Source organism: Neomonachus schauinslandi, chromosome 4 (assembly GCF_002201575.2).
Source record: "Neomonachus schauinslandi chromosome 4, ASM220157v2, whole genome shotgun sequence".
Lineage (NCBI taxonomy): Eukaryota > Metazoa > Chordata > Mammalia > Carnivora > Phocidae > Neomonachus > Neomonachus schauinslandi.
In genome coordinates, this window is record NC_058406.1 from 3,730,998 (window position 1) to 3,757,244 (window position 26,247).

The 26,247-nt window shown below is 49.5% G+C and overlaps 1 protein-coding gene across 2 annotated transcripts in view; it reads right to left on the reverse strand.

Moving 5' to 3' along the window:
- NPHP4 (nephrocystin 4) overlaps positions 1 to 26,247 on the reverse strand; it is a 113,532-nt gene that overhangs the window by 55,676 nt on the left and 31,609 nt on the right. For both annotated transcript variants that reach the window (XM_044913854.1, XM_044913855.1), the window contains 5 exons: positions 24,282 to 24,418; positions 22,362 to 22,543; positions 21,598 to 21,724; positions 6,134 to 6,316; positions 28 to 166 (listed from right to left, as the gene is read on the reverse strand). In XM_044913854.1, the coding sequence (XP_044769789.1) occupies positions 28 to 166; positions 6,134 to 6,316; positions 21,598 to 21,724; positions 22,362 to 22,543; positions 24,282 to 24,418 (768 nt within the window). The remainder of the gene's footprint in view (positions 1 to 27; positions 167 to 6,133; positions 6,317 to 21,597; positions 21,725 to 22,361; positions 22,544 to 24,281; positions 24,419 to 26,247) is intronic.

Consider the following 26,247-nt stretch of genomic DNA (forward strand, 5'->3'; position numbering starts at 1 on the left):
AAAAGTCAGTTCTCTGCAAACACTTACTTGCAGGGGATGTGGGTGGCCTCCTGGAAGGCTGCCGCTCTGCCTCAGGGCTGTGGACGAGCCCCGTGGCTGTGTCCAGGTGTCCCTCGGGGCTCAGCGAGTACTGGAACTGGATGGTCCCCGACTCCACCTGCTTCACCTACGGTTGACACAGTGAGAACAATGGCAGCCACCTCCCTTCACCAGTGCCCCTGTGTTATAGCCAGAAATGGGTCCCCCAGCCCAAAGTCGACGTCAACCCAGGGACGGCTGAAGCCTCGTGTGTTTAGATTATAATCAAGTCACTTCTTGAGCAGAAACAGTCAGCCGTGGCATTAACATCCCAGAAGACCACATTAGCAGGGAAGACTCTTACACAAGCAGAAATCCCATTTCTCCAGGTCTGCCTGTGTTTTTAAACAAACCTATGTAAAACTGACCTTTCAAATGTGGGTGTATCATTCTGTTTAACACATGTAACCACAACCACAATCGGGGCGCAGAGCAGTGCATCACCCAAACGCTCCCTCGTGCTGCCCCCGCCCGGCCCCACCATCACTGAACTGCCCTCCAACACGGCAGCCTGGTCTTTCCAGGATGTCATATACATGGAACCATATGACAGATCATTTTTGAGCCTGGCTTCCTGCACTCCACACAATGCTGATGAGACTCATCCAAGCAGTAGGACATATCAGTCGTCGGTTCCTTTTCCTGCTGAGCGGCATTCTATGGTACAACGTGCACGGTTTATTCATGCATTCACACGTTTAAGCAACTTTTGGGCTCTTTTCAGTGCGGGTGGTTACAAACCCTGGGGCACATGTTTCTGTGTGAACCTAAGTCTTCATGTCTCCGGGACCAGGACTGCTGGGTCATGTGGTGTGTGTGGAGTTCATTCTATAGGACACTGTGGTTTACTTCTAGACTCTCTGTTCTGTTCCCCTGACTTACATGCCAATCCCTCACACAGCCCTTTACAGGGGCTGCGGAAGCTTTACTCTAAATGTCAAACGGGGGTGTGATTCCTCCAACTTCACTGCTCTGGTCAAAATTCTTTGGACTCTTCTAATTCCTGTGCCTTTCTGTATAAATTTTAGGATCAGTTTTTCTATATGTAGACAAAAAAAAAAAAAAAAACCCTGCTGGGATTTTGATTGAAATTACATTATCTATAGATGAATTAGGGGCGAATTTATATCTTTATCATATTGGATCTTCCCATCCATAAAGATGTCGTGTCTCGCCAGTTACGTAGGTCCTCTGTGATCTCACCCAAGACCATGAGTAACCACGACAAGAATAGTGACATGCAGCAAAAGGAACGTGCTACAGTTCACAGCAGACAGACCCCGTAAACACCCTGTTATTAGATTTATCTCGTTGAGGGAAAGGGCTTTGTAAGTAATATTGCTTTTTTTTTTTATTTTGCTTGTCAACTTTTCATTGCTAACACACAGAAATGAATGATTCTTCTATCTTGATCTCCTGTTGTCTCCCACAACCTCAATAAAGTCACTAATTTATTCTAGCAGGGTTTTTTTGTAGATCCCTGGGGATTTTCCACACAAACAACAATGGTATCTGCAAACAAGTACAGTTCTGTTTCTCCCTTTCCAATCTGTGTGTCTTTTATTTTGTCTTCTTGCCTTCGTGCCCTGGCTAGGACTTCGGGTACGATGCTGAACAAGATTCTGGATGCTGAGTGGACATCCCTCACTTGTCCCTGATCTTAGGGGGACGGCACCCCACCTCTCACCACTCAGTAGGATGCTCACTGACGGGTTTGTGTGGATGCCCCCGAGCAGAAGGAGGGGCTTCTCTTCTCCTAGTTTGCTCACAGTTTTTTTTATCATAAATCAATGTTGAATTTTGTCAAATGCCTTGTGTGTGTCAATTGCTATGATTATACAGTTTACCTTCTTCAGGCTCTACTATGGTGAATTATATTTATTAATTTTTAAAACAAAAACAGCCTTGCATTTCTCGGACAAACCCCCACTTGGTCATGGTGTTGTCTTCTTTCCATATTGTTGGATTCAATTTATGAGTGTTCTGTTGATGATTCTGCAGCCATGTCCATGAGGGACATGTGTCCATGGTCTTCTTATGCTGTCTCTCTCTAATTTTGTTATCTCCCGGGATAGTACAGGCCCCATTATGTGAATTAGGAATTGTTCCCATCCTTCTATTTCCTGGGAGAGATTGAATAAAACTGCTCTTCTTTCTTCTTTAAGTCGTTTGGTAGAATTCAGAGTGAATAGGCCTGGATATTGCTTTCTCAAAAGTGTTTTAACCACAAATTCAGCTTCTGTAATAGTCATAGGACTACTCAGTTTGTCTACTTCATCCTGGGTGAGTTTTGATAATCTCTGGTTTAAGATAAATTGATCCATTTCATCTAAATTGCCAAATTTATAGGCACAGAGTTGCTCACAGTGTTCCTTTACTGTCCTTTTGATGCCTGTGGGGCCAGCAGTGATGGTCCTTCTTCCACTCCTAACATCAGCAATTTGAGTCCTCTCTTGTTGTAGCTCTTTCTGGACATTTATCAATTTTATTGATCTTTTCAAAGAATCCACTTTTGGTTTCATTGATTTTCTCTAGTTTTGTTCTCTATTGTCTCTGTACTGTTCTGTTTTCAATTTCATTGGTTTCTGCTCTTTATCTTTATTACCACTTTCTTCTGCTGGTTTTAGGGTTAGTTTGTTCTTCTTTCTCTTGCTCCTACATGTGGAAGATAAGATTACTGAATGGAGACCATTCTTCTGTACTAATACAAGCACCTGATGCTATCAATTTCCCTGGAAGCACTCATCAGCTGCACCCTCCACCTTTTGATGTATTTTCATTTTTGTTCAGTCCAAAACATCCTCTATTTCTTCCTGAGGCTTCCTCTTTGAGTTATGGATTATTTAGAAATGTATTGTCTACTTCCCAAGTGCCCATACTTTTTACCCCTATCTTTGTTATTGCCTTCTGGTTTAATCCTATTATGATCACGGAACATACCCTGTATAATTCCAATTCTTTAGAAATTGTGAAGGTTTGTTTTATGGCCCAGGATGTGGTCTGTCTGCATGTCCCCTGTGCACTGGAAAAGAATGTGCATTCTGCTGCTGTTGGGTGCAGGGTTCTATAGAAGTCATGTCGATCCCGACGGTTCATGATGTCATTCAGTTCTTCCGTGTCCTCAGTGATTTTCCGTGTGTTCCCTGGTTTACTTAGAGGGGTGTTAAAGTCTCCAACTATAACCATAAATTTGTCTGTTTGCCCTTTCACTTCTACTAATTAGTTTCTGCTTTATGTATTTTGAAGCTCTGTGTTAGATGCACACACTTTTAGGACTGCTATGTCTTCTTGGTGAATTGACTCTTTTATCGTGGGTAATATCTTTCTTAATTCCCGGAAATTTCCTTTGCTCCAAAGTCCACTCTATCTGGTGTTGATACAGACACTCCTGTTTTCTTTTGATTAGTGTTTGCATGGAATGTTTTGGTGTCTGTTGAGTGTCTTTTCTCTAAAAGTTGAGATTTTCCTGGTTCTTTGCATGTCAATTAAGTTTAGATTATATCACAGACATTTTGAATATTATGTTAGGAGACTCTGAGTCTCACTTAAATCCTGTGGAGTATGTTGATATTTCTGTTTCGTCAGAAACCAGCACAATAGGTTCAGGCCACGGTTTCCAACCAGCCTTCTATGGGTTGTCAAACCCGTGCAGAACTATTCGGATCCCTCCTGCATGTGATCCACCCAGGGCAACACTGGGATGGGGTTGGTGGTCTATCCAGTCAGTTCTCTGGGTCTTTGGTACAGCAGTTCAGGGTCAGACTCAGGCCTGTGCAGCCTGAGGGTTAACCCAGCATTTCTTAAACAACGTTATGGGGTTGTTTCCCAAGCCCCTCCCTCTCCGTGGCCTCCCCAGGCTGGTCCAGTTCCCTGGGGCTTCACAACCCTCGAGCCAGACCCCATTGTGCTGCACGCTTCTGGCAACAAACAGTCCCTGAATCCAAGGCCACACAGTAGGAGGACAGAGTGGTTTCTTTAAAGAGCGTAGGAGTGTATCAAAAAGCTAAAGTTCTCATCTATCATTATTGGAAGTCAATACATAATATCTAAAATTGATAAACTAAGAAATAGCAGTAGAAGCATAATATTTGGAAACAAAGTAAACACCGTAAGTCACAGCTAAGGGTTGAAAGTGGCTGCCTCTGGAGATATAAAATTTTTTTAAAAGACAATTACTTGGAAAAATACAGGCGTTGTTTAAGAAAGAAAACAATCATAATACACTACTTACTTACACAGGAAATAACATTGAAATAATCATAACACAAACCCCCAAATTTACTTAGCCAAAAATTATGGGATGTTTCTAATATTTATATTTTCCTCTGATTAATATCTGCCACTTCCCCTTAAGGGTAAGTTCATGGGATCGGGGATGTTTTTCCAAGGGTACATATAGGTGCTCAGTAGAAGTTCACTGAATGGACGAGTGAGACACAGAATGGCCCGGGTGGGGGCAGAGACGAGGCACACATGGGCCTCCACACCGTCTGCCTGGACAGAGGCTGACAGTGCTGGAGAAGACAAACGCAGGAAGAAGCAGAGGAGGAAGCAGAATTAAGTTTCTGACCAGTTTTGGTTCATTATTTTAGGTTAGTTATAGATGCTTAGAATAGTGGTCTCAACCAGGGGCAATTCTGCCCTCGGGAGACATTTGGCAATGTCCACAGACAACTCAGTGTGTCGCAGGTGGGGGCACGCTATGGGCATCTAGTGGGTAGAGGCCAGGGCTGGGGATAAACATCCTCTGAAGCACAGGACAATCCCCACAGCAAAGAATTATCTGGCCCAAAATGTCAGCAGCACCGAGGTTGAGAAACCCCAATTAGAAGTGACATTCCTTGTGAAAAATGGCAGTATTTGATATATTTGTGTCCTCAAGATAGTCAAGTCTTCCAAACACTTATCCCCCAATACAGTTTACACACTTAGAAAGTGAAGGGAATGTCATGGCATGACAAGGCTAAAATTAAAAAGAATAAATATTTAAATACATACATATATACATACCAAGAGGGAGAGAGAGAGGCAATGGCTTCAGGATCTCTAATGGCAGTCTTACAATAAGGGCTCAGACTAGTCCGTGAGGGAATGCAGCAAAATGCGGTCCCATAATGAGACAGTCCCGCAATAAGAAAAGCTGCACAATCAGCTGTTCCCTTACCCAGGTCTGCAAAGCATTACCCACATCATAAATAACAACGCTGAAAATAACGTTGTCGCTAGGTCAGCACACAGACGACTCACTGAAGGGCCAGGGACGGTCCCTTCACCTAAGAAAAATGAGCCGGGGGGGGCAGTGAAAGGCTCCTCGCCACGCCGTGAGACAGACGGAGCGCGGCTCGGGAGCGCGGGCAGATCCGAGCACCCCGCATGCGACACTGGGTGACGCTAGCATCGGGATGGGCTTGCGTCGCCAGCAGCACTTTCCCGCGGCACCTGCGGCTCCCTGGGTCCCTGCCAACCATCGGGCAAGGCTGGCAGTGGCCGGCAGAGCAGACCCCTCGCACGCCCTTCAACCGGCCCCGCCCCCGTACCTGTCTTCTCTACCAGGGTTCAGAGAAAGTTTCATTCCAAACGTGGATTTTTAACCTCCTGCTGTGGCCTGCCCTCCATGCAAGGCTGGAAGGAGCCAAGGCCCAGCAGGCACGAGAAACTAGTCACAGAGACGAGCCAGGCTTGACTCCCACTGCCCGGCGCTGACCACGGCCCTGGCACCGCACAAGGCCCATCCTCCACATGGACACGCACAGCACAGAAGTGGACCCTGTTTGCACAGCGTGTACAAATAAAAGCCACAGGCCCTCTGGCCATCTTGCGAGACTGATGTGTGAATGGGGATGTCCTAAGCCCCAAGATAAAAACCCACCTCAGTTCACAGCTGACCTGAGTCAGCAATCATGCTCATCCTTTAAGGGCACATCCATGAGACGAAAAAATTCTGCTCATGACACATCCACAAACCTAACTGTCAACTTCTGGTTTTGAAAATGTATGAACTTGCTAGAAGCTCACGGGCAAAGAGTCATACTCACGAAGTATCTGAACAACTTACCTCTTCGGAGCTCATGCTGGCTGGGGGTACTTTATAGACCAGACAGCGCGAGGGGTTGGGCCGGATCCCACCCTGCAGGGGTAAGATCACCTTCCCGGAGCCGGTTTCCAGCAAGGGGTTCCAGACAGCCCAGCGAACCATGTGCATACACGCCACGCTGGATAGAGAGGTGACTGAGGCTGCCTAGAAGGGAAACGACGCGCGTCAGTGCATGACTTACACGAGACCCACCTTGCAGATGTCACGAGGGAGCAGTTCGGCCAGGCAGGGTCACGCAGAAGGAACCAGAGCAGGAGGGCAGGACACAGAAGTTCGGAGGGCAGGGAAGTAGCCGCCCACCTTGAGACCCCCCTGCCAACCTAACCAGCACCCTCTCCTCTATGGATCTCCCTTCTGGCTCAAGGCAGCAGCGGCTTTTCTTTTAAAGACCGACACCATCCTTCCGACTGCCGATTCCCCGAGGCTCTTTGTGCAGATCTGTAAGCACGCTGTCTCTTGCCCACATCTACCCACATCCATTAGGAAAACACTAGGAATGACGCTTGGTGTTAGTGATAATGAAGGATGCACGTGGAATTCAATTTGGTATTATTCACACACATTTTCTCCAGCTACATTTCCGCTCATAACAAACGGTACATTTCACATATGTGACTCTGTGTACCTGGGAAACCGGCCAGGCCCAATTTTCTGTGCCGTTCCTTCTTCCACCTTCTCTATCACTGGCCAAGTGAAAGCAATGAAGACACTAAGGAAAACCTGGGATTAGGGAAAAGTCATTTTCTCAAATACGGTTTCAGGCTTGACTCAGCATGTTTTAATGGTACCATTAAACTTCATCGGTTCACTCAGAATTACGAATAAAGCCACACTCCAGGCCTGGAACCCCTGCTCAGCTGGGCAGTGAGACTTGCGACGGCCGCCGTGCGAGAGGCACCGTCAGACACCCCGGCTCCGCCGAGCCCCCGACTGGCAGAGGCCGCAGGCTCCCCGGGAGGCAGCATATCAGGACTCCAGGAAGGCCGGCTCTCGGCTGGAGGCCACAGGGCCCTCGGCAAGCCGGTCGGACTGGGAGCCCAGCAAGGCGCTTTCCAGCCCCGGCGCACAGCCGTCCTGACCAGAGTCACACTGAAACAGTCCAGCCCTGGGGTCAGGAGCCACCCCGCCTCTGCCCGCCACCACCTGGCGCTGGCGGTGACGCTGGTGATGCGGGAGGAGAAAAACCGGAAGGTGTAGGCAGTAACCGGAGCATGAGCACAGCCTTCCGCCTCCTAAGGCCCTCCTCACGGGCAGCAGAGAGCTGTCCGCTCGCCTCTGCAGTGAGGACAGAAGAGGAACGGGGTGACCCCGTCTGGTCCCTAGACCACCAGCCACATCCGCTAAGCCAGGCAGCCCTCCCCATCCGGGCCCCGGGCACGGGGAGGGTGGGCAGCCTGGAGGGGGGATTCACACTCCTGGAAGGAAGGGAAGCCCATGCCTCATCAGGGACGGTAAAAGACATCGTCCCCAAGGAGAGAGAAGCCGAGGGGGGCCCGCAGACACAGGCCATGTCGAAGCCACAGAAGAAGGCCAGGCTGCAGCAGAGCAGCTGGGGCTCCCAAGGGACCCCGCTTACTTGGGGGACGGGGGTGAGCTGCCATGCCCTTGTCACAGCCAGGATCTGCCCGAGGCAGATCGTCACACACGCACACCAAAGCACTCTGGCTGGAGCCCGGCATAGAGGGCTCGATGGTCAGCTAGGCCACGGCGCAGCCGAGGGAATGTGCGGGCAGCACCCAACATGGAAGAGGAAGGACATTCGTCTCACCCCAGTCAGGCGGTCCTGTTCCTCTGCCCAACGGTCTCCCGTCCATCCTGCTAGATCCTCAGTCACAGGGGGAGAAATGTCCAGAGTTAGCATCTGGTCTTGAATTAATTCCTCTTCCTGAGGCCCCATCATAAGTGGACCAACCTCACTTCAGTGGGGCCTATTCTGAGCCAAACTTCAGCTCACGGGCTAGGCTACCACCCCATCTGCCCCGGTCACAGGGGTGAGCGGGGACTTGGGTCCCTGCCAGTTCAATGAGATCACCACCACATCCTGGAAGTACAAAGAACCAGCAAAGTAAGAAGCCTATGCATGTGACTCTGCTCAACACTTCCAACACATGCCAGATACCTGCTGCTCCCCATCCCGTTAGCTGATGACGGTGACATCAAACTGTACTGACTGCAAGTTGACTCTAAATCCACTGCTCTTTAAAAACTAAATTACTGGGCGCCTGGGTGGCTCAGTTGGTTAAGCGGCTGCCTTCGGCTCAGGTCATGATCCTGGAGTCCCTGGATCGAGTCCCACATAGGGCTCCCTGCTCGGCGGGGAGTCTGCTTCTCCCTCTGACCCTCCCGACCCTCCCCCCTCTCATGTGCTCTTTCAGTCTCTCTCTCTCAAATAAATAAATAAAATCTTTAAAAAAAATTAAAAAAATAAAAATAAATAAATAAATAAATAAAAACCAAATTACTGATGGCACTTGGGTGGCTCAGTCGGTTAAGCATCTGCCTTCGGCTCTCGTGCTGTCTCTCTCTCAAATAAATAAATAAAATCTTTTTTCTTTTTTTTTAGATTTTATTTATTCATTTGAGACAGAGAGAGAGAGAGAGAGAGAGAGCATGAGCAGGGGTAGAGGCAGAGGGAAAGGGAGAAGCAGGCTTCCCGACGAGCCAGGAGCCCAATGTGGGACTTGATCCCAGGACCCCGGAATTGTGACCTGAGCTGAAGGCAGATGCTTAACCATCTGAGCCACCCAGGCACCCCAATAAATAAAATCTTTTTTAAAAAGTTACTATAAATCCTCTGAAACAAATAATGCAATATATGTTAAGAAAAAAAAAAAAAAGAAGAAGAAGGTAGCAGGAGGGGAAGAATGAAGCGGGGGAAATCAGAGGGGTAGACGAACCATGAGAGACGATGGACTCTGAAAAACAAACTGAGGGCTCTAGAGGGGAGGGGGGTGGGAGGATGGGTTAGCCTGGTGGTGGGTATTGAGGAGGGCACGTTCTGCATGGAGCACTGGGTGTTATGCACAAACAATGAGTCATGGAACACTACATCTAAAACTAATGGTGTAATGTATGGGGATTAACGTAAGAATAAAAAAAAAAAGTTACCATAAATGTATTAGCAAAATTGGCCACTAAAAAAAAACTATGCGGGGTGCCTGGGTGGCTCAGTTGTTAAGCATCTGCCTTTGGCTCAGGTCATGATCCCAGGGTCCTGGGATCGAGCCCTGCATTAGGCTCTCTGCTCAGCAGAAAGCCTGCTTCTCCCTCTCCCACTCCTCCTGCTTGTGTTCCCTCTTTCACTGTGTCTCTCTCTGTCAAATAAATAAAATCTTAAAAAAAAAAAACTATGCAGATTCAACCATTTCTAGACTACTTTTGTAAACAGCCATCTCCTTAAAAAATCCAGTTCATTACAGAATCAAAAATAAAATATGTATCCAAGTTGTCATGCTATTTGTGCAGGTCCTTCTGGTTTAATCTTTCAAATTAGGTGATTCTGATACGCAGTCTTCCAATTTCACAGTTCCTTTGGTTTCCTAGTTCTTGATCGATAATAGCTCTCCCCTGTGCGGAGTACCTGACAGTTATACACATATCCACTTCCCCTCGCTTTTGTCTCTAACAGCTCCAACAAGAAGAGACGGTTAGCGAGTCACTGATCACTCCTTTACAAAGACTTCTGCAACAATTAGGGCTCAGTGGCAATTCGGTTGCCACGTATTAGCCCGCACTCTCTTCCACCAGGCCCGGGTGACACCTGCAGGCGAGAAGCCCCCCAACCCCACGCCCCTCGGATCCCCCCAGCCCGGTCCCTGGCTCTGAGGAGGTCAGGCGCAACCAAGCAGGTGGGCAGAGCGAGAGCAACTATTTAACTGGTCAACATGACAAGGCTCCTCCTGTCGGTGAATTCTAGTGGTTGAGATAAAGTCAGTTACTTCATAACATCTTATCCTGCCCAACTGGGTTTGGCTTCATGAAAAGGAAAAAAAAAAAAACAAAAAGAGAAGAAAACCATTGAATTGTTCCCCATTTAGACTTTTAATCGTAACAGCAAACAATATACAAGAGGCCAAAGGAGTATACTTGGATTCTAAGCCGGGTTGTCGTGGAACAGAAGGGCCACCAACATCCACCAGGCAGAACCCAAACAGACAACAACCCTGACCCCCAGGAACGCGGCAACCTGGCTCCCTGTGGGGGCCTCCACAGCGGCTTCAAAAAGGCAGGTCCACAGCCTAAGCCCTGGATGCTGCAATTGTGACCTGTTTGGAGAAAGGGTCCATGCAGTTGTAATTAGGTATTATGAGATTAGGAGATCCAGATTATCCACGTGGGCCCCAAATCCAATGACAAGTGTCCTTACAAAGCAGGAGAGAAAGAGATTTGAGACCGAGAGACAGAGGGAAGGCCACGTGCAGGCAGAAACTGCAGCAACACGGCCGTGAGCCAAGGGGGGACAGCGGCTGCCAAAACCTGCAAGAGGCAGCAGAGATTCTCCCCTGGAGCCTCCGGAGGGAACCCAGCCCCGGGCTGGGTGCAGGCGCGTCTGTTGTGTGACCTGCACCCCGGCCCCAAGAACGCCCACCACCACGGCAGGCGGCAGGGACCAAGGACCGTCCTCCAGAGGGGCAGGGATCCACCCGCATGACTGGCGGGCACGCAAGAGCAGCGAGAGCTGGATAACCAGCAAGGAGCAAGGCCGCCTCCAGGCTACCCATTTCTCAGCATTCTCCATAAAGGACACCGGGTCCTTGGACACTGCGGCGCACTGCACAAGGCCTGAGAGCCTACAAGGTGAAGGGTCAGGAGAGAGACAGGCACCCAGGGCCTGGGTGATGCCACCGGACAAAGCAAAGGCTCACAGGAGAGGTGTCATCAGCCCGAAGTCGTCCTTCCAGACACCGGTCAATTAGATGCCAAAGCCTCTTGTAAATCAGACGGACAGTGAACTCGGCAGCTGCTGCAGGCTAATTTCCTTCATACTCACGGTGGAGAAGGAAACCCAACAACACACGGTCGGTCACTTAATCTGCCGTGCGTGACAGTATGCGTCATTCAAAGGCACAGCAATCACCTGACAGATGGTACGGTCGTTTCATTCCACCAAGGACAGTATTTGTAAACATACACGTGAGCAGTGACAAGCAGGGTTGTGGTTTTAAGGAAGTTCCATAACCTGGGACAATTCTTCATCCTGGCTAAAGGGGTCATAACACTTCGGTCCTCTTTGCAAAAAAGGTGGTCACTTGACAATGAATTAAAGAAGCAAAGGCAAAATGGTCCTGAGCTTGGAGCTGTGCCTGGTGAGGGGGACAGGCGTGCGGCCTCCGGGCCTCTGGAGACAGAGTCTGAGGCCCAGCGGCCCTGGTACGTGCACGGCCTTCCTCGGGAGAACCTGCCCCTTGCCTTGTTCTGCTTCCCTCCACCTTCTCCTTGATGGCAGGGCTCAGACTGGCGGCCTGGCATCCCTTCCTGTGGGCACGGCCCCTCCACTCCTCGGGGCCGGGGGCCCCCCCACAGGTCAACAGGGGACTGCATGCTTTGGAGCAGCCGACTTTCCAGAGAAGGGCTGTACGGGGGCCAGGGCTGGTCCTTCCATGAGGGGGTCCCCAGGGGCCCTGGGAGAAGGCAGCTCTCTTTAGGAATCAGCACTCCGGGAAAGGTTGTCTGCAGCCACGCCCCCCCCCGCCCCCCACCACCTCCCCACCCCAGCCCTGGAGGCATCACAATGAGAGGGGCAGCGGCTGCAAGGTCAGGCTTCACCAGAACCAAATCGGTGGCACTGTGACCTTGGACTTGGGCTCCAGCACTGCAGGGATACGTGTCTGACGTTCACACGGCATTTTGTTAGGGCCTCCAGAGCAGACGAAGACGTGGAAAGAAACGGGGATGTGGTGAAAAGGCGGATGGCAAAGTGGGAGAAGGCATCTGCAAATTCACCTGAGAGAGAGCAGATGCCCTCACTCACAAAGAGCACAACACGTAAAGAAGAACTGCAAGAACACTACAGAAAAGCGGGCAGAAGCAGTGAACAGGCGACCCACAAACACAACCACCCGTTTGACTTCACTCATGGTCACTCACCATGATGCCACTTCGCCCCTCCGAGCAGCAGACCTCAGAGCCTGACAACACCACTCCCGGCAAGGGTCACCGTCCCAGCCCTCGATCCAGCAAGCCCTTCTGGGCGCACCTTGAAGACAAGCCCCACAGTGCGAAGGGAGCAAGCGCTCAGACGGCGCCCCCACAAGGGGGTCAAGGCCCCGCAAACTGCCGAGCTATCCAAACGCGGGAAATCCGTGAACAGCTGTGGGGCGCGATGGAGCGCATGCGGTTGGCAAAGGAGGGGGAAGCGCTCTGTGGCCGGCCTGGCGTGACAGCAGGGACACACGCGGAGTCAGCCCCCCGCACGCTGAACGGGAGCCAAGAACACACACGCGTGTGCACTTGCACACACACGCAGCAGCCCGGGAGCCACGGCGCCGGTTCCCGCCTGGGGTCAGGACAGCGGAAGGGACACGGAGGGAGCGATGCTCTCCTGAAACCACTTGTTGGTGGAATTTTTACTTTTAAAAGCATACTAGTGTCCTACACATTCAAAAAATAAAACTAAATCACTAAGGATGGGAAGGGAAGGCAGACAGAAACAGGAGGGCCCGCTGTGGCTCAAGTGGGCAGCATGGCCACCCGGCGGGGCAAGGCCAAGCGGCTGAACTCCAGCTGGTAGGCCACCTCTCGCAGCAGCACTGTGGGGGGGGGGCAACCCTGCGCAGGGGCCGATGCTGCGTCGGCTTCTCCCTGAGGAAGGAGGCAGGGCCCCACGGGGAAGGAGGCTCAGAGCACCCTGCCAGATGGCCTGGGGCCGGCAAGAACTCCAGTCCTAAGCCGAGTCTGTGCACACGCGTGTGTACGCGTGTGTGCGCGTATGTGTGCATGTGTGTTTCCGTGGTGAGTTTCCCAGCTCTGGCCACTGAAATCAGAGCTGGGAAACGCCCAGATCCAGACGCAGACACATCCCCTTTAAAAAGAACCAGGGCTGGGGCACCTGGGTGACTCAGGTGGTTGAGCGACCAACTCTTGATTTTAGCTCGGGTCATGATCTGGGGGGGTCCCAGGATCTGGCCCACATCGGGCTCCGTGCTCAGCGGGAAACCTGCTGGAGAGTCTCTCCTTCTGCCCCTCCTCCCACCTCTCTCTCTCAAATAAATATTTTTTAAAAATTAAAAAATAAAAATAAATAAATAAAAAGAACCAGGGCTCATCAAAAACAAGGGAAATCTGAGAAAGTGTCACAGTCCAAAGGTGCGTAAGAAGACATGATGACTATATGACGTGTGGCATCCCAGGTGGGGTCCTGGAACAGAAAAGGGCTTTAGGAAAGGAAATTCAAATAAAGCATGGACTTAGGTTGGTAATAATATATTAATACTGGTTGTGATAAATGTACCATAGTAACGAGGCTAATAATAGCGGAACTGGGGACGTGTGTGTGGGATCTCCGTATTATCTACACAGTTTTTCTGTAAATCTAAAACTTTTCTAAAAGAAAAAGTTTATTGAGAAAAAGGCAGAGATGGGAAACCACAGCTCCTCACAGAAATGGCTGATTTCGGGGCTGGAACGGGGAAGATGTGAGATGAGCCTGGGGCTTCTTGTTCTGCCAGAATGTAAGAAATTGCTCAGAAAACAGAACACGACAGAGGATGTCACAAGGACACAGCCTGAAGGGACTGTGGACGACTCTGGGACAATCCAAGCACTAAAATAACCAGGGATGGTAGGGGGGTTTTTTTTGGTTTTTTTAAAGGTGTCCTTGTGTCCATCCCAATGTGGAGCTGGAAATCCTCGTTCTGAGAGAGGCAGCAACAGATGCCAACTCCAGGGGACAATTAGATGAGGGGATTAAAGGGTCTCCCCACAGACTGCTTGTTAGCTACGACAAAACCAGTAACTGTCCAGTGGGGACATCACACAACACCTGACCAGTGATCAAAACTAAGCAGGCCAACGAGGCCAGAGGGACAGCACGCACCCCTGACGTGGGTCCCTGAGGGACACACCCGCCCCACTGCAGTGTCCAGCAGGGATGCACACACTGACTCCATCAGGAGGATACATCACCAAATCCAACATGAGGAACATGCGCTTTAAAGCATTTCTACCAAAATCTATAAAGAACTTATCAAAAAACCCAAAAAACAAATAATCCAGTCAAGAAATGGGCAGAAGACATGAACAGACATTTCTTTTACAGAGGAGACTAGCATGGCCCCTGTGCCAAGAATGAATAGACATTTCTGCAAAGAAGACATCCAAATGGCCAACAGACACATGAAAAAATGCTCAACATCACTTGGCATCAGGGAAATCCAAATCAAAACCACAATGAGATACACCTCACACCAGTCAGAATGGCGAAAATTAACAAGACAGGAAACGATGTTGGCGGGGATGCGGAGAAAGAGGAACCCTCTTACACTGTTGGTGGGAATGCAAGCTGGTGCAGCCACTCTGGAAAACAGCATGGAGGCTCCTCAAGAAGATGGAAATAGAGCTACCGTACGACCCAGCAATTACACTACTGGGTATTTACCCCAAAGATACAAACGTAGGGATCCGAAGGGGTACATGCACCCCAATGTTTATAGCAGCAATGTCCACAATAGCCAAACTGTGGAAAGAGCCAAGATGTCCATCGACAGATGAATGGATAAAGAAGATGTGGTATATATATACGATGGAATATTATGCAGCCATCAAAAAGGATGAATAACTACCATTTGCATCAACATGGATGGAACTAAATAAAGGGTATTATGCTAAGCGAAATAAGTCAATCAGAGAAAGACAATTACCATATGATCTCACTCATGTGGAATTTAAGAAACAAAACAGAGGATCATAGGGGAAGGGAGAGAAAAAAACAAGACGAAATCAGAGAGGGAGACAAACCCTAAGAGACTCTTAATCTCAGGAAACAAACAGGGTGGCTGGAGGGGAGGTGGGTGGGTGGATGGGGTAACTGGGTGATGGGCATGAAAGAGGGCACGTGATGTAATTAGCACTAGGTATTATGTAAGACTGATGAATCACTGACCTCTACCTCTAAAAAATTAGAAATAAAAGTCTCTAAAAGGAGGGATACTGTCCTATAAAAATAAAATCAGGAAAGCCAAAGAAAGGCTGCGGAGCTGCTCCAGATCAGAGGAGACCCTGGAGGCAGGAACCCTACCACCACGCACCCTGCACCGGAGAGAGATGCCACCAAGGACATGCCAGGTCACCAGCAGGCCTGGACTACAACGGAGATTACAGCCCAACTTGGTGCTGAGCCAGGCAGGCTGCTGTCTGTGCCCACGGAAGGGCACCCCACCTTCAGAAATGCACACTGAAGCATTTGGGGTCAGGGGCCGTGATGCCTGCAATCATTCCCAGAGAGTTCACACGCGCGTACACACACACACACACACACACACACACACACAGGACAGGAGGGAGGAGGAAACAGGGGCAAGCAAGCAGAGATAAAGCAAGTGTGGCCGATGTGAACAGGTGAATCTGGGTAGAAGTAGACCAGTATTCCTAGTATTTTTGTAATTTGTAAGTTTAAAATCAGGTCCAAATAAGAAGTTTTTAAGGAAATTATATAAAGTCCTACTATGCCTTTTGTCTTTTCAAGAACAATGTTAAGAATATGAAAAGGCAAGTGACAGACTACAGAAGAATATTCATAATCTATGTATCTGATGCAAAATTTATAGCAAAAATATATAAAAGAAACTCCCATCTACTCACAATCCAAAACAATGGCCTGGCTGCTTCATGAAGGAAGAGTAGGGATGGCCAACAAATACAGAACACGTACTCACCCCTAGTCATCAAGGAAAGGCAAATTAAAACCACATTCATGCCCACAAGAAAGGCTGACGTTAAAGACAGATGAAACCAGAAGCTGGTGAGGATGCGGAGCAGCTGTCCTCAAACAGTGCTGGCATAAACACTTTGGGGAAACAGGCACTGCTAGGAAAGGTAACGTGTATCCACCTCGGACCCAGAACTCGGTCCCACGGCACTCGGCAACAAGAAATGAAAACGTAATTTAAAAAAATTTAAAAAAAAAGAAATGAAAACGTGTGTTCACAAAGACCTGCCCAAGAATGCTTAGAGCAGCTTGATTTATTAGCTGGAAAAGCCCACCAACAGTAAGATGAAAACAAATTTGCAAACCACATTATCTGATAAAAGATTAACATCCAGAACACGGAGAGAACTCCTGAACCCTGCAACAAAACAACAAACCACCCGACTCAAAAACAGGCAAAGAACCCGAACAGACACCTCCCCAGTGAAGATACAGGACAATAAGCACGGAAAAAGATGCTCAGTGTCACTGACCATCAGGGAAACGCAAATCAAAACCACAGTGAGACACCACCTCACACCCATTCACACGACTGTTACCAAAAAACCAACCAGCGATGCTGGTGAGGACGCGGCGGAACCAGAACCCTCGCGCACTGTTGGGAAAGTAAAATGGTGCAGCCACTGTGGAAAACAGTGTGGGGTTCCTCAAAAACTACAAAGAGAATTCCCACATAATCCAGTAATTCTGCTTCTGGTGTATGCCCAGGAGAACCGAGTGGAGGGTCTTGAAGAGATATGTGTATACACGTGTCCATGTTAGCATTATTCACAACATCTGGAATGTGGAAGCCACCAAAGCCCATCAACCGCTGGCTGGACACGCAAAACGCGGGATACGCGGGATATCCATTCTTCAGCCGTGAGAAGGAAGGAAATTCTCCAATACGCCACAGCATGGATGGGCCATGAAGACATAATTCCGAGTGAGAGAAACCGGCCAGGAAAGGACAAATACTCTATGATTTTACAAGACTTGAATTCGGGACGCGTGGGTGGCTCAGTTGGTTAAGCGACTGCCTTCGGCTCAGGTCATGATCCTCGAGTCCCGGGACCGAGTCCCGCATCAGGCTCCCTGCTCCACGAGGAGTCTGCTTCTCCCTCTGCCTCTGTCTCTCTCTGTCTCTCATGAATAAATAAATAAAATCTTTTAAAAAAAAAAAAAAACAAGACTTGAATTCTGGGCAGACAGAGGTGAGAGCCGCACAGCAAACATGAATGTGCTCGATGTCACCGAACTGCACGCTTAAAAACAGTTAAGATGGGAAAGTTTGTGTTATGTGTATTGTTACCACGAGAAAAAAAAGACATTAAAAAAAAAGTAAGTCAGAATGCCACTGATCTATACACTTTAAAACTGTTTTAGGCCTTGTGAATTTCTTAGTAAAATAAAACATTTTTGAAAAAGACAAACCAAAAAAACAATTTTCAGAAAGTGAGTTGATATCTTACCTAAAGGCGTAAGGGGAGCCCAACACTCAGGACAAAATGGAAGACTCGGCAGCAGACCCTCTCCGTCAGCAACCACCGGCACACAATGGGCACTCAGCCCTGCCTGCTCTCGGGAAACTGAGGGCAGAGCCCGGGCTCAGCGGGTGGAAAGGTGGCGTAGAGAGGGCAGCATGCTCCAGGGGACAAGCCAGGTTATCCTGAAAGACTTCCACAAAACCCTCAAGACATCTACATTTCCAAGTTGTAAACGTTTAAAGGTACATCATTTTCAGAATAAATCAAGGCATGATACTCATGTGCCAAATACGGAACATCAAAATATTCAGCTCTGAGGAGTCCCAGGCACCTGGCAAGCACTCCAATCTTTGTTATATGGACTTGTTTTGTCCAAAGAACACTAGAAAATACCTAAATAATAAATTAGCTAATGTTAACCTTCTAGAGATTTGGATTTTGCTATGTGACTCCACAAAAAGGACTGTTTTGACCCCTGGCAGCCCCCTGGGGATGTGCACTTATTCTCACATAAAAATGCAGAAGACTCTGGGTCTGGTGTTTTTACAGCTGCCTTCACTCTGTGTCACTCTCTTACGATCTAGGGAGTCCGCTTCATCAACGCTAACCATCAGCAAACACCGACGGAGCCCGCACCTCTGCCGCTCCTAGTATTTCTACACAGGCCGCCTAATGTGGGCGCACTGTCCCCATGTACTCTAATTCCCAGAGGGGAAGAAGTGCGTCCGTTGGCTCTTCACAGCTAACCCGAAGATGAATTACAAAGGGCTTTACTAAAGCCCTGGCTTACTAAAAGATGCAAAAACTTCCCAACAGATTACCAACAAAGAGCGTGTCTTCTCAAAACAGTCTTTCTAGTTTCTTGTTAATGACTACCAAAATACTCGGGGCCAAAAACCTTCTCTCAGACTCAGGTGACCAGGTGTAAACTGGATACACTCGCAGCAGCCGGACGGCTTCTCCCCATCTACCGCTTAAAGGGGGCCGGCCTCACAAAGGGCCTCAAGAGTCTGAGGCTTCTGGCTCCCGGTCCAAAGCGTGGGCAACACGGGCCCGCTCTGTTTCTTCAAGTGTTAGGAATAAAAGAACACAAGACATAAGGAACACATCTTGAGAACAGGTCTCGGCACCACGGCTGCCCCCCTTGTGTGGAAGACTTGGTTCAGAAACCATTTTCCAGGGGCGCCTGGGTGGCTCAGTCGTTAAGCGTCTGCCTTCGGCTCAGGTCATGATCCCAGGGTCCTGGGATCGAGTCCCACATCGGGCTCCCTGCTCGGCGGGAAGCCTGCTTCTCCCTCTCCCACTCCCCCTGCTTGTGTTCCCTCTCTCGCTGTGTCTCTCTCTGTCAAATAAATAAATAAAATCGTTAAAAAAAAAAAAAAAAAGAAAGAAACCATTTTCCAAAGAGAAGTTCGTTTATGTTTTTGGCTCTTCTACTTCTGATTCTGTAAAGTACTTGAGAAACACGCGCGCAGGCTGCCTGGACACTGAGTGACGCGGTGTTTCGGGTGTGATGATGGTACTGCAGCAGTCCCCTCTCTCGGAGACGCATACGGACCGTTCGCAGAGGCAGCGACGTGGGCCGAGAGGGGCGGGGCCGGGCACCCCGCCGGGTCCATCACAGGCTTCTCTCTCCCTTCATATTTGAAATTTTCCAAAACAAAAAGGTTAAAAGAAGAAAAGTCAGACGTGCCACAAGGTTCACAGTAATCTAAGCAGAAGATGACTGGAATTTGCTTGGAAATACATCAAAACGGGTTTTGGGACATGGTATGGACAAAACAGGATTGCGCACGCAGTTGGCAACCGCTGAGCTACCTGGTTCATTTTACTATGGGGTCTGCCTCAGTTTACGTTTGGAGTGTCCATCGTACGAAGCTCTCACACAAGGAAAGAAAGGAAGAAAGACTCACAGGCGGGATGCAAGTGAAGAGCACGTTCCACGACTGCCCACAGAGGGATCCAGGGCCTGCTGGCTATGGCCTGTCCCCCCCCCAACCTGGGCACGCCCCCACCGACACAGGGACACTCCCGGGGAAGGACGAGGGCCAGCAGCGCCCCTGTGCCCTCCCCCCAACGTGGAGACCTGTCCGACTCAGGCCCGCCCCCCCGGGATGCGCGGCCGCCCGCTGCTCCATGCACACGGCAGGCAGGGACCTGGGACCGGCCCAAGACCCCCCCTTTACAGACTGCGCTGAAGAAAGCGCAGCTGATGGCCATACAACGGAATCCAATACTCCGTGTTAGGAGAAACCTCCACACCACAGGGAACCGATGAGCTATTACACACCGAGCTCCAAAGGCTCCGTGAAGCAGGAACACATGGTAAAACCACCGGCGCTGGTTAAGCATTTCAGGGAAGAGTTAACAGATAATCATAAAGTGTCACGTGAGACACATCAGTTTCTGCGTACAGACTCTGTAATCGCAAGCAAACTGTAATTTAACATTCTGGAGAGAACACTCTCTACACATACGCAAGACGCGGAGGGCACCAGGCCCAGGGGCCACTTGGCAGGCCCCCTCCATGTCTCCTTTCAAGGATTGGTGCCGGGTGGGCCAGCCCCGAAGCCCTCCCTCCTGGCAGAGTCCCCCACCCAAGCCCCGGGGCGCCCACCCCACGCAGCCAGGCACACTCACACACAGTTGCATTCCAGCTGCAATTTCTGATAATAAATAAAGAAAAGCAGAGCTCGATTAAAACTTTGGTGACGGTGTGTTCAGCCATAATCAGAACACCTGCCTCTAGATCTGTTCACCTGATCAGGACTGAATTATACCGACCTGAGGTGTAGACAGCCGAGAGCAGATGAGAAAATGAAACAGCACCTCCACTCGGCAGCCCCCTCCCCTTCCTAAGGCTCACCCCAAGACCATTCTCCGTCCTGGTCCTCCATCAGCTGCGCAGCAACGCTGGCCGACCGACTGCCACGGAAGGTGCCTCGTCACCCTTTTATTTTTAATTTACACGTTAAATTGACATTTGCTTTTTCAAACGGAAAACCGAATCTTAAGTATAGCATGATTTGAGTTTTCCAAAGAATCTCCATCAGTGATGTAAATGATGTCTACACACTGAGCCCTGAGTGACACGGGGCTGAGGGACACCAACCCCCGCACAGTCAAAAGCCTGCGTGTAACTTCTGACTCCTCCAAAAACGTCACTACTAACAGCCCACAGTTGACCAGAAGCCTGACCAGTAACAGGAACAGTTAACATGTATTCTGTATATAGTTTGTATTATATGCTCTATTCTTACAATAAAGTCAGCCAGGGGCACCTGGGTGGCTCAGTTGGTTAGGCGACTGCCTTCGGTTCAGGTCATGGTCCTGGAGTCCCGGTATCGAGTCCCGCATTGGGCTCCCTGCTCGGCAGGGAGACTGCTTCTCCCTCTGACCCTCCTCCCTCTCCTGCTATCATTCTCTCTCTCTCTCTCAATAATAAATAAATAAAAATCTTAAATAAAAAAAAAAAAGTCAGCCAGAGGAAATAAAATGTCATTAAGAAAATCATAAGGAAAAAAATATACTTAAAGAACTGTATTTACAAAAAAAATCTTTTTTGGTTGTAAGTGGACCCACACAGTTCAAACCTGTGCTGCTCACGGGTCAACTGTATTTCTTCCAACTGAACCTTAGGGACACTTACTTAGTTATGATACAGACACACAAAGTTCATTGTGAGAAAACATTTATCACTTGTGCAGATTCAAGCTTTACTGTACTTAATAGCATATGAAAAATACATTAGAGTAGACCCATTTTTCAAAATAATTATCGATTTGATATTTGTGAAGTAAGGCTATTGTGCATGCCCGTTGAACTACTGATTACCACCGCTGGCAGAACATTCTATGACCACACAGACGGGAAATGACTAACAAAGCTATCACTGGGAAGAAACGATTTCTATAATCCCACGCTACCCCTGTTATCCACACTGCTGATGATCAGTAACTACACTGCTTTAACAGGAACAACATCGGTGGCGACTCTGTTTACCCTCAGGGCACGGAGCCCCGGGCCCTGCTCACCTTGCCGTCCAGTCCGGAAGGGCCGTTGAACACATACTCCAGCTGAAAGACGACGGCAAACGCAGGGTGACGGGCCGTCTCAGGGAGGCGGAGGCGGCTTCTCAGAACCAGAGCCTGGTTCCCAGAGCTGGGTCAAGAACACAGAGCAGTGGCGGGTCAGGCAGTGCCAGCAAGTGCCCCCAGCAATGCCGCTGAGCTCTGCTGTGTGTCTGGCCCCCAAGGGAGCTCCCAAACCCGAGCCCTTCTAGGTGCCTCAATCAACACTCGTTCCAAATCGCCAGAGCTTATGTCAGGAGGACGGACAATACGGCCAGGTCTCCAGGGAGGCTCATCCTCCAGGGCCAGCCTCTGCCCAGCCTCGCACGTGGCACCCCTCGGAGAGGTCTCTGATTCTGACTTGGGAATACAGGACTTCCTGCCTGCTGGTTCTCCACCGTATGAGATGCTGACCGCAGGCCCAGTGGGAGGAAAGCATGCCAGGGTCCCCTCAGACCCGAAGCAGCCACAGCTGGAGGCGCCTGTCATGCTAACTCCAGAACCGTCACGGCACAAACCAGGACTCTTCCAACCAGACAACACTGAGGTCTGCTCCTAACGGGTATAAGCCAGCAAGAGGAAACAAAAAAGGTACCAGGGAAAAAGCCCGGGCAGACGAGTGTACACTCCACATGCAAAAACAGCTCCACTTCGCTTTGATCCCGGTTATGTGCACCCTCGTACCTCCCAGTTCCACGGGGCCGCACCTCACACCCTGGGGAGAGTACCTGGCCTTCGAGGAGGAGCCAACTTTCCTGCTGAAACTGGCAGAGCGCGTCAAGGCCACGTCCATCTCGGGCACCAGCACCATCACCTGCGGCCTCTGCACGAAGCCCAGACCGTTGTGCACACCCACGCACAGGCGGCGCTCCAAGATCTCCAGCGCGCTGCCGTCCAGCGGAATGCCCCCCTAGGAAAGCACACGTCACCCAGAGTAAGTCCCTGGGCAGAAGGGCAGAAGCTCCCAGGGGAGAGGCAAGCAGAGAAGAAACTCTAACAGCCGTCTCAGGCATATACTTCTCAGGGCAATATACCCCAGCACACCCTCCCCCCCGGAAGACCAAACTCTTGTTCAGGTTTCCATGGCTGAGCTCAATTCTCAAGATGCAGCAAATGAGCAACGGAGGACCCGGGGCCCCAGAGTGCAGGAGCCCACGGCCCCCGAGGTGCCTCTGCCCTCCCCTAGACTCAGACACTGGAGGCTTGGGGCCGAAGGGGCAGCAGGAAGAGGGAGCATATTTATGCAGTAAGTCATAAAACAATAAACACAGAATCTGCCCCAAAGTGATTGCTGGATATTAAAGTGTTTCATCTTAAGAAAAAAATGTACAGGCACTTTAACAAATGAGCAAGGACAGTCCTCCAGGCGATTACTGTTTATTGAATTATGTGATTGTGGCGAAATGATTCCTGAATCTTTAAGTTTTCTTCATTGCCCATTAATCAAGCTGAACAGACCTAAATTCAGCCTATCAGTCTCTGAGTAATGAAAATAGGGTGATGGAGGTAACGGAGTAGCTACCAGTTGGATAGGAACAAAAATACAAAGTAGTAAAAATACATAATAGAGTGATTTTTATGGGAATACATAAAATTCAACAATGATGCTCCTAAAGCATCTGTGTTTCTATTTCATATGAGACATCATATGGAACTACCCCGTCAAAAATGGGCAGCAAGCAAAAAAAAAGTCCATCTCATCGATGCGTGCGTGTGTGCATCTAGGTGCGTGTGTGTGTGACTCAGACCCTGCTCACTTCAAAGACTGCTAGGATGGGTACCTACTGATGGAACCACTCATTGTCATGACTGAGAGTCATTAAAGGCCTGCAATGGGCCGATACTGATGCACTTTGGGTGCAACGGTGAACCCAACCATGACCCTGTCCTCCCGGTACAAATGCTCCACAGAGGGACTGATAATAGAGCAATGAACAGGTAAGGAAACCAGGCGCTCTCGGAGAGAGCCAAGCACCTGGACAAAGCAGGGTGACACACGGACAGAGCCTGGTGGAGGAAGGGGCCGCGGCCTCAGCAGCACTCAGGTGGCTGTCAGGGCGGTCGGGTTTGCACTGAGACCTGCAGCCTGAGGGGAGCCACGCAAGGGTCTGGACACAGAGCATACAGGAAAGTGAGCTACCTGTCCAAAGGCCAAGTGGGGACAAGCTGTGGCCTGTGACAGCCAAGAGTTTATGGCAAATGTGTCACACAGGCAGGCAGAACTGGGCGCTGTGACGGGGAGCCCCTTCACAGAAAGCGGGTCTGCCGGGACAAAATGACTAAGACTTCTAGTCATGTCCTCGGAATGAGCCAAATGTCTTTGAGACATTTTGAGACAAAACGCAGACTATTTTATTGGTTTCCTTATGCTCATTTGGTGATTTAATTTACTTTTAAATGAAGACTGTTCTAAGATACAACAAAACTAATGTTAGGGTATCGAGGGAACAAAACCCGCGTCACACCAAAGTTAAGACAAAGGGCTGGGTGTCCCTCGCAAGCCACTAAAAGAGGAAGCAGGCAGGACTGCGTCACCAGGGGCTGGGCGGTCCACCCTGGCAGCATCAGCGGCCGGCAGCTTCCCCACCTCTGACCTGCCCCGCCTGCATCTCCACATTCAGAGTAAGTTCTGCGACGTAAGACAGTACCTCCCGGAAGTGATCGCTGATAAGGAGTTCCAGAAGCTCCTCCTCAAACTTCTCAAGGGAAGGATACAGCGTGAAGAATAAATCGTCCAAGTACCACGTGACAGACTTCTGAAGGCGAGGCTTTCGGAGGGCATCCCCTGAAACAACGAGGGGGCTCATGGAGCGTATCCGTGGGGACAGGACCACCAGAAGCATCCAGGGGCTCTCACCCACCGAGGTCCAGACCGTGGCTCTAGGCCCTCCGGGGAGAGAAGAGACCACAGGCACAGCACTCAGACCGAACACTGAGTCAGAACCCACCTCCGTTCACACCGAGACGCCAAGCTGATTAAACAAGCCCAGGTTTCATTTACAGCCCGATTCCTCCCCCAACCCTCCTCCGGGAACACATTTTATGATTCAGCAATCCAAAGAACACAGATTACAGAATGCAGGGTAACATCTGTTCCTATCAGCTTGGTTTCCCTTTATCACTGACTTCCTCTCTAGCAAGAACACAGCCAATGATGCCATTTCTTATTTTTGTACGTTTACCTTGAACCATTTGGAAACATGCAGAAATACTCATGAGCACATTACGCCAACAAGCAAAAACACCGTCTGGGCTGACACCACAAGAGAAAAGTCCCCGTCCTGGGGGGAGGGGGGGAGCAGCCCCGACTGGGAGCTCCATGAGGACGGAAGGGGTCGCTGGCTCCTGGCACGCAGCTCAGTGCCCAGTGCAGAGCGGGTGCATCAACCCTCGGCTGTGAGGGGCGCTGTCAGGTCTGCGCAGAGCCCTCCCCACCGGGCTCGGGCACCAAGGCAGGACGAAGGCCAAGCCGACCGCCTCCCCACGAGCACACAACCCGCAGGCTCTGCCCTCCCCTCCCCATCACTGCTCTGCTGCCCTCTGTCTCTTCCCAAGCTTTACACATAAGAATTAAGGTGCAAAATCTTAGACCTTAAGAGCAGATTCCGAAGTCAGAGAAAAGAAAGAATTGGCGTGAGACTCGGCGCAGAGGGAGCGGCAGTGAGAGCCCTCAGTCATCCTGCAGGGAGGTAAGCCTGCAGCCAGACCCGGCTTCACCTCTGCGTGCACCAAGACCCCTAAAAACACCCTCTGCCACCTTCTGCCCCACTAATTCCACTTTTTGAAGCTATTCGGCAAAATTAATCAAACGTGGAGGCAAAGCATTATGTGCAAGAATACTCATTAAACATTATTTATAATAGAAAAAATAAGAAACAACCAAATGCTCACCAGTAGGGGAATGTTGAGCCAATTACTGTGCCTCCTTATAAAATGAGAACAAAACCCATATTGTCAGAGATTATTCAATGACTGAAAAATAATAATACTGTAGATGAAAACAATACACATAACACTGTGTGTTAGATCATTTAATGCCAATTTTATTTGAAAACCTATGCATTTACATGTATGTAAGGATATGTACGGGAAATAATCACAGATGACTTTATTTCCTTCTTTATGGTTTTCCACACCTTCCCCATCACAAATATGCGTTAGATTCTGCATAGTTCACAAATATGCATATGCTTCTAAGAAATTTTGCACATTCCTTTCTGAATTTAAAAAGAGGTGTTTAAGCTGCTCCGTGGATGAATCAGAGCCCATGCAAAATGCAGGTATAGTTACTCACCACGGCCAGAAGTTAAAAACAACCCCATCAAGAGACAAAGGGGTACGAAAAATGTGGTCGATCCACACATAGAATATTAGCCTTAAAAAGGAAGGAAATTCTGACACTTGGATGGACCTTGAGGACATTGTGCTCAGTGACATGAGACAGTCACAAAAAAGGCAAATACTGGACAGTTCCACTCACAAGAAGTACTTAAAGCGGTAAAATGAGAGGCAGAAAGTGGAAGGGTGGGCACCAGGGGTGGGGGACAGGGACAGGGAGCGAGCGTTTCCCGGGGCAGAGCTGCAGTTCTTTTTTTTTTTTTTTTTTTTTTTTTT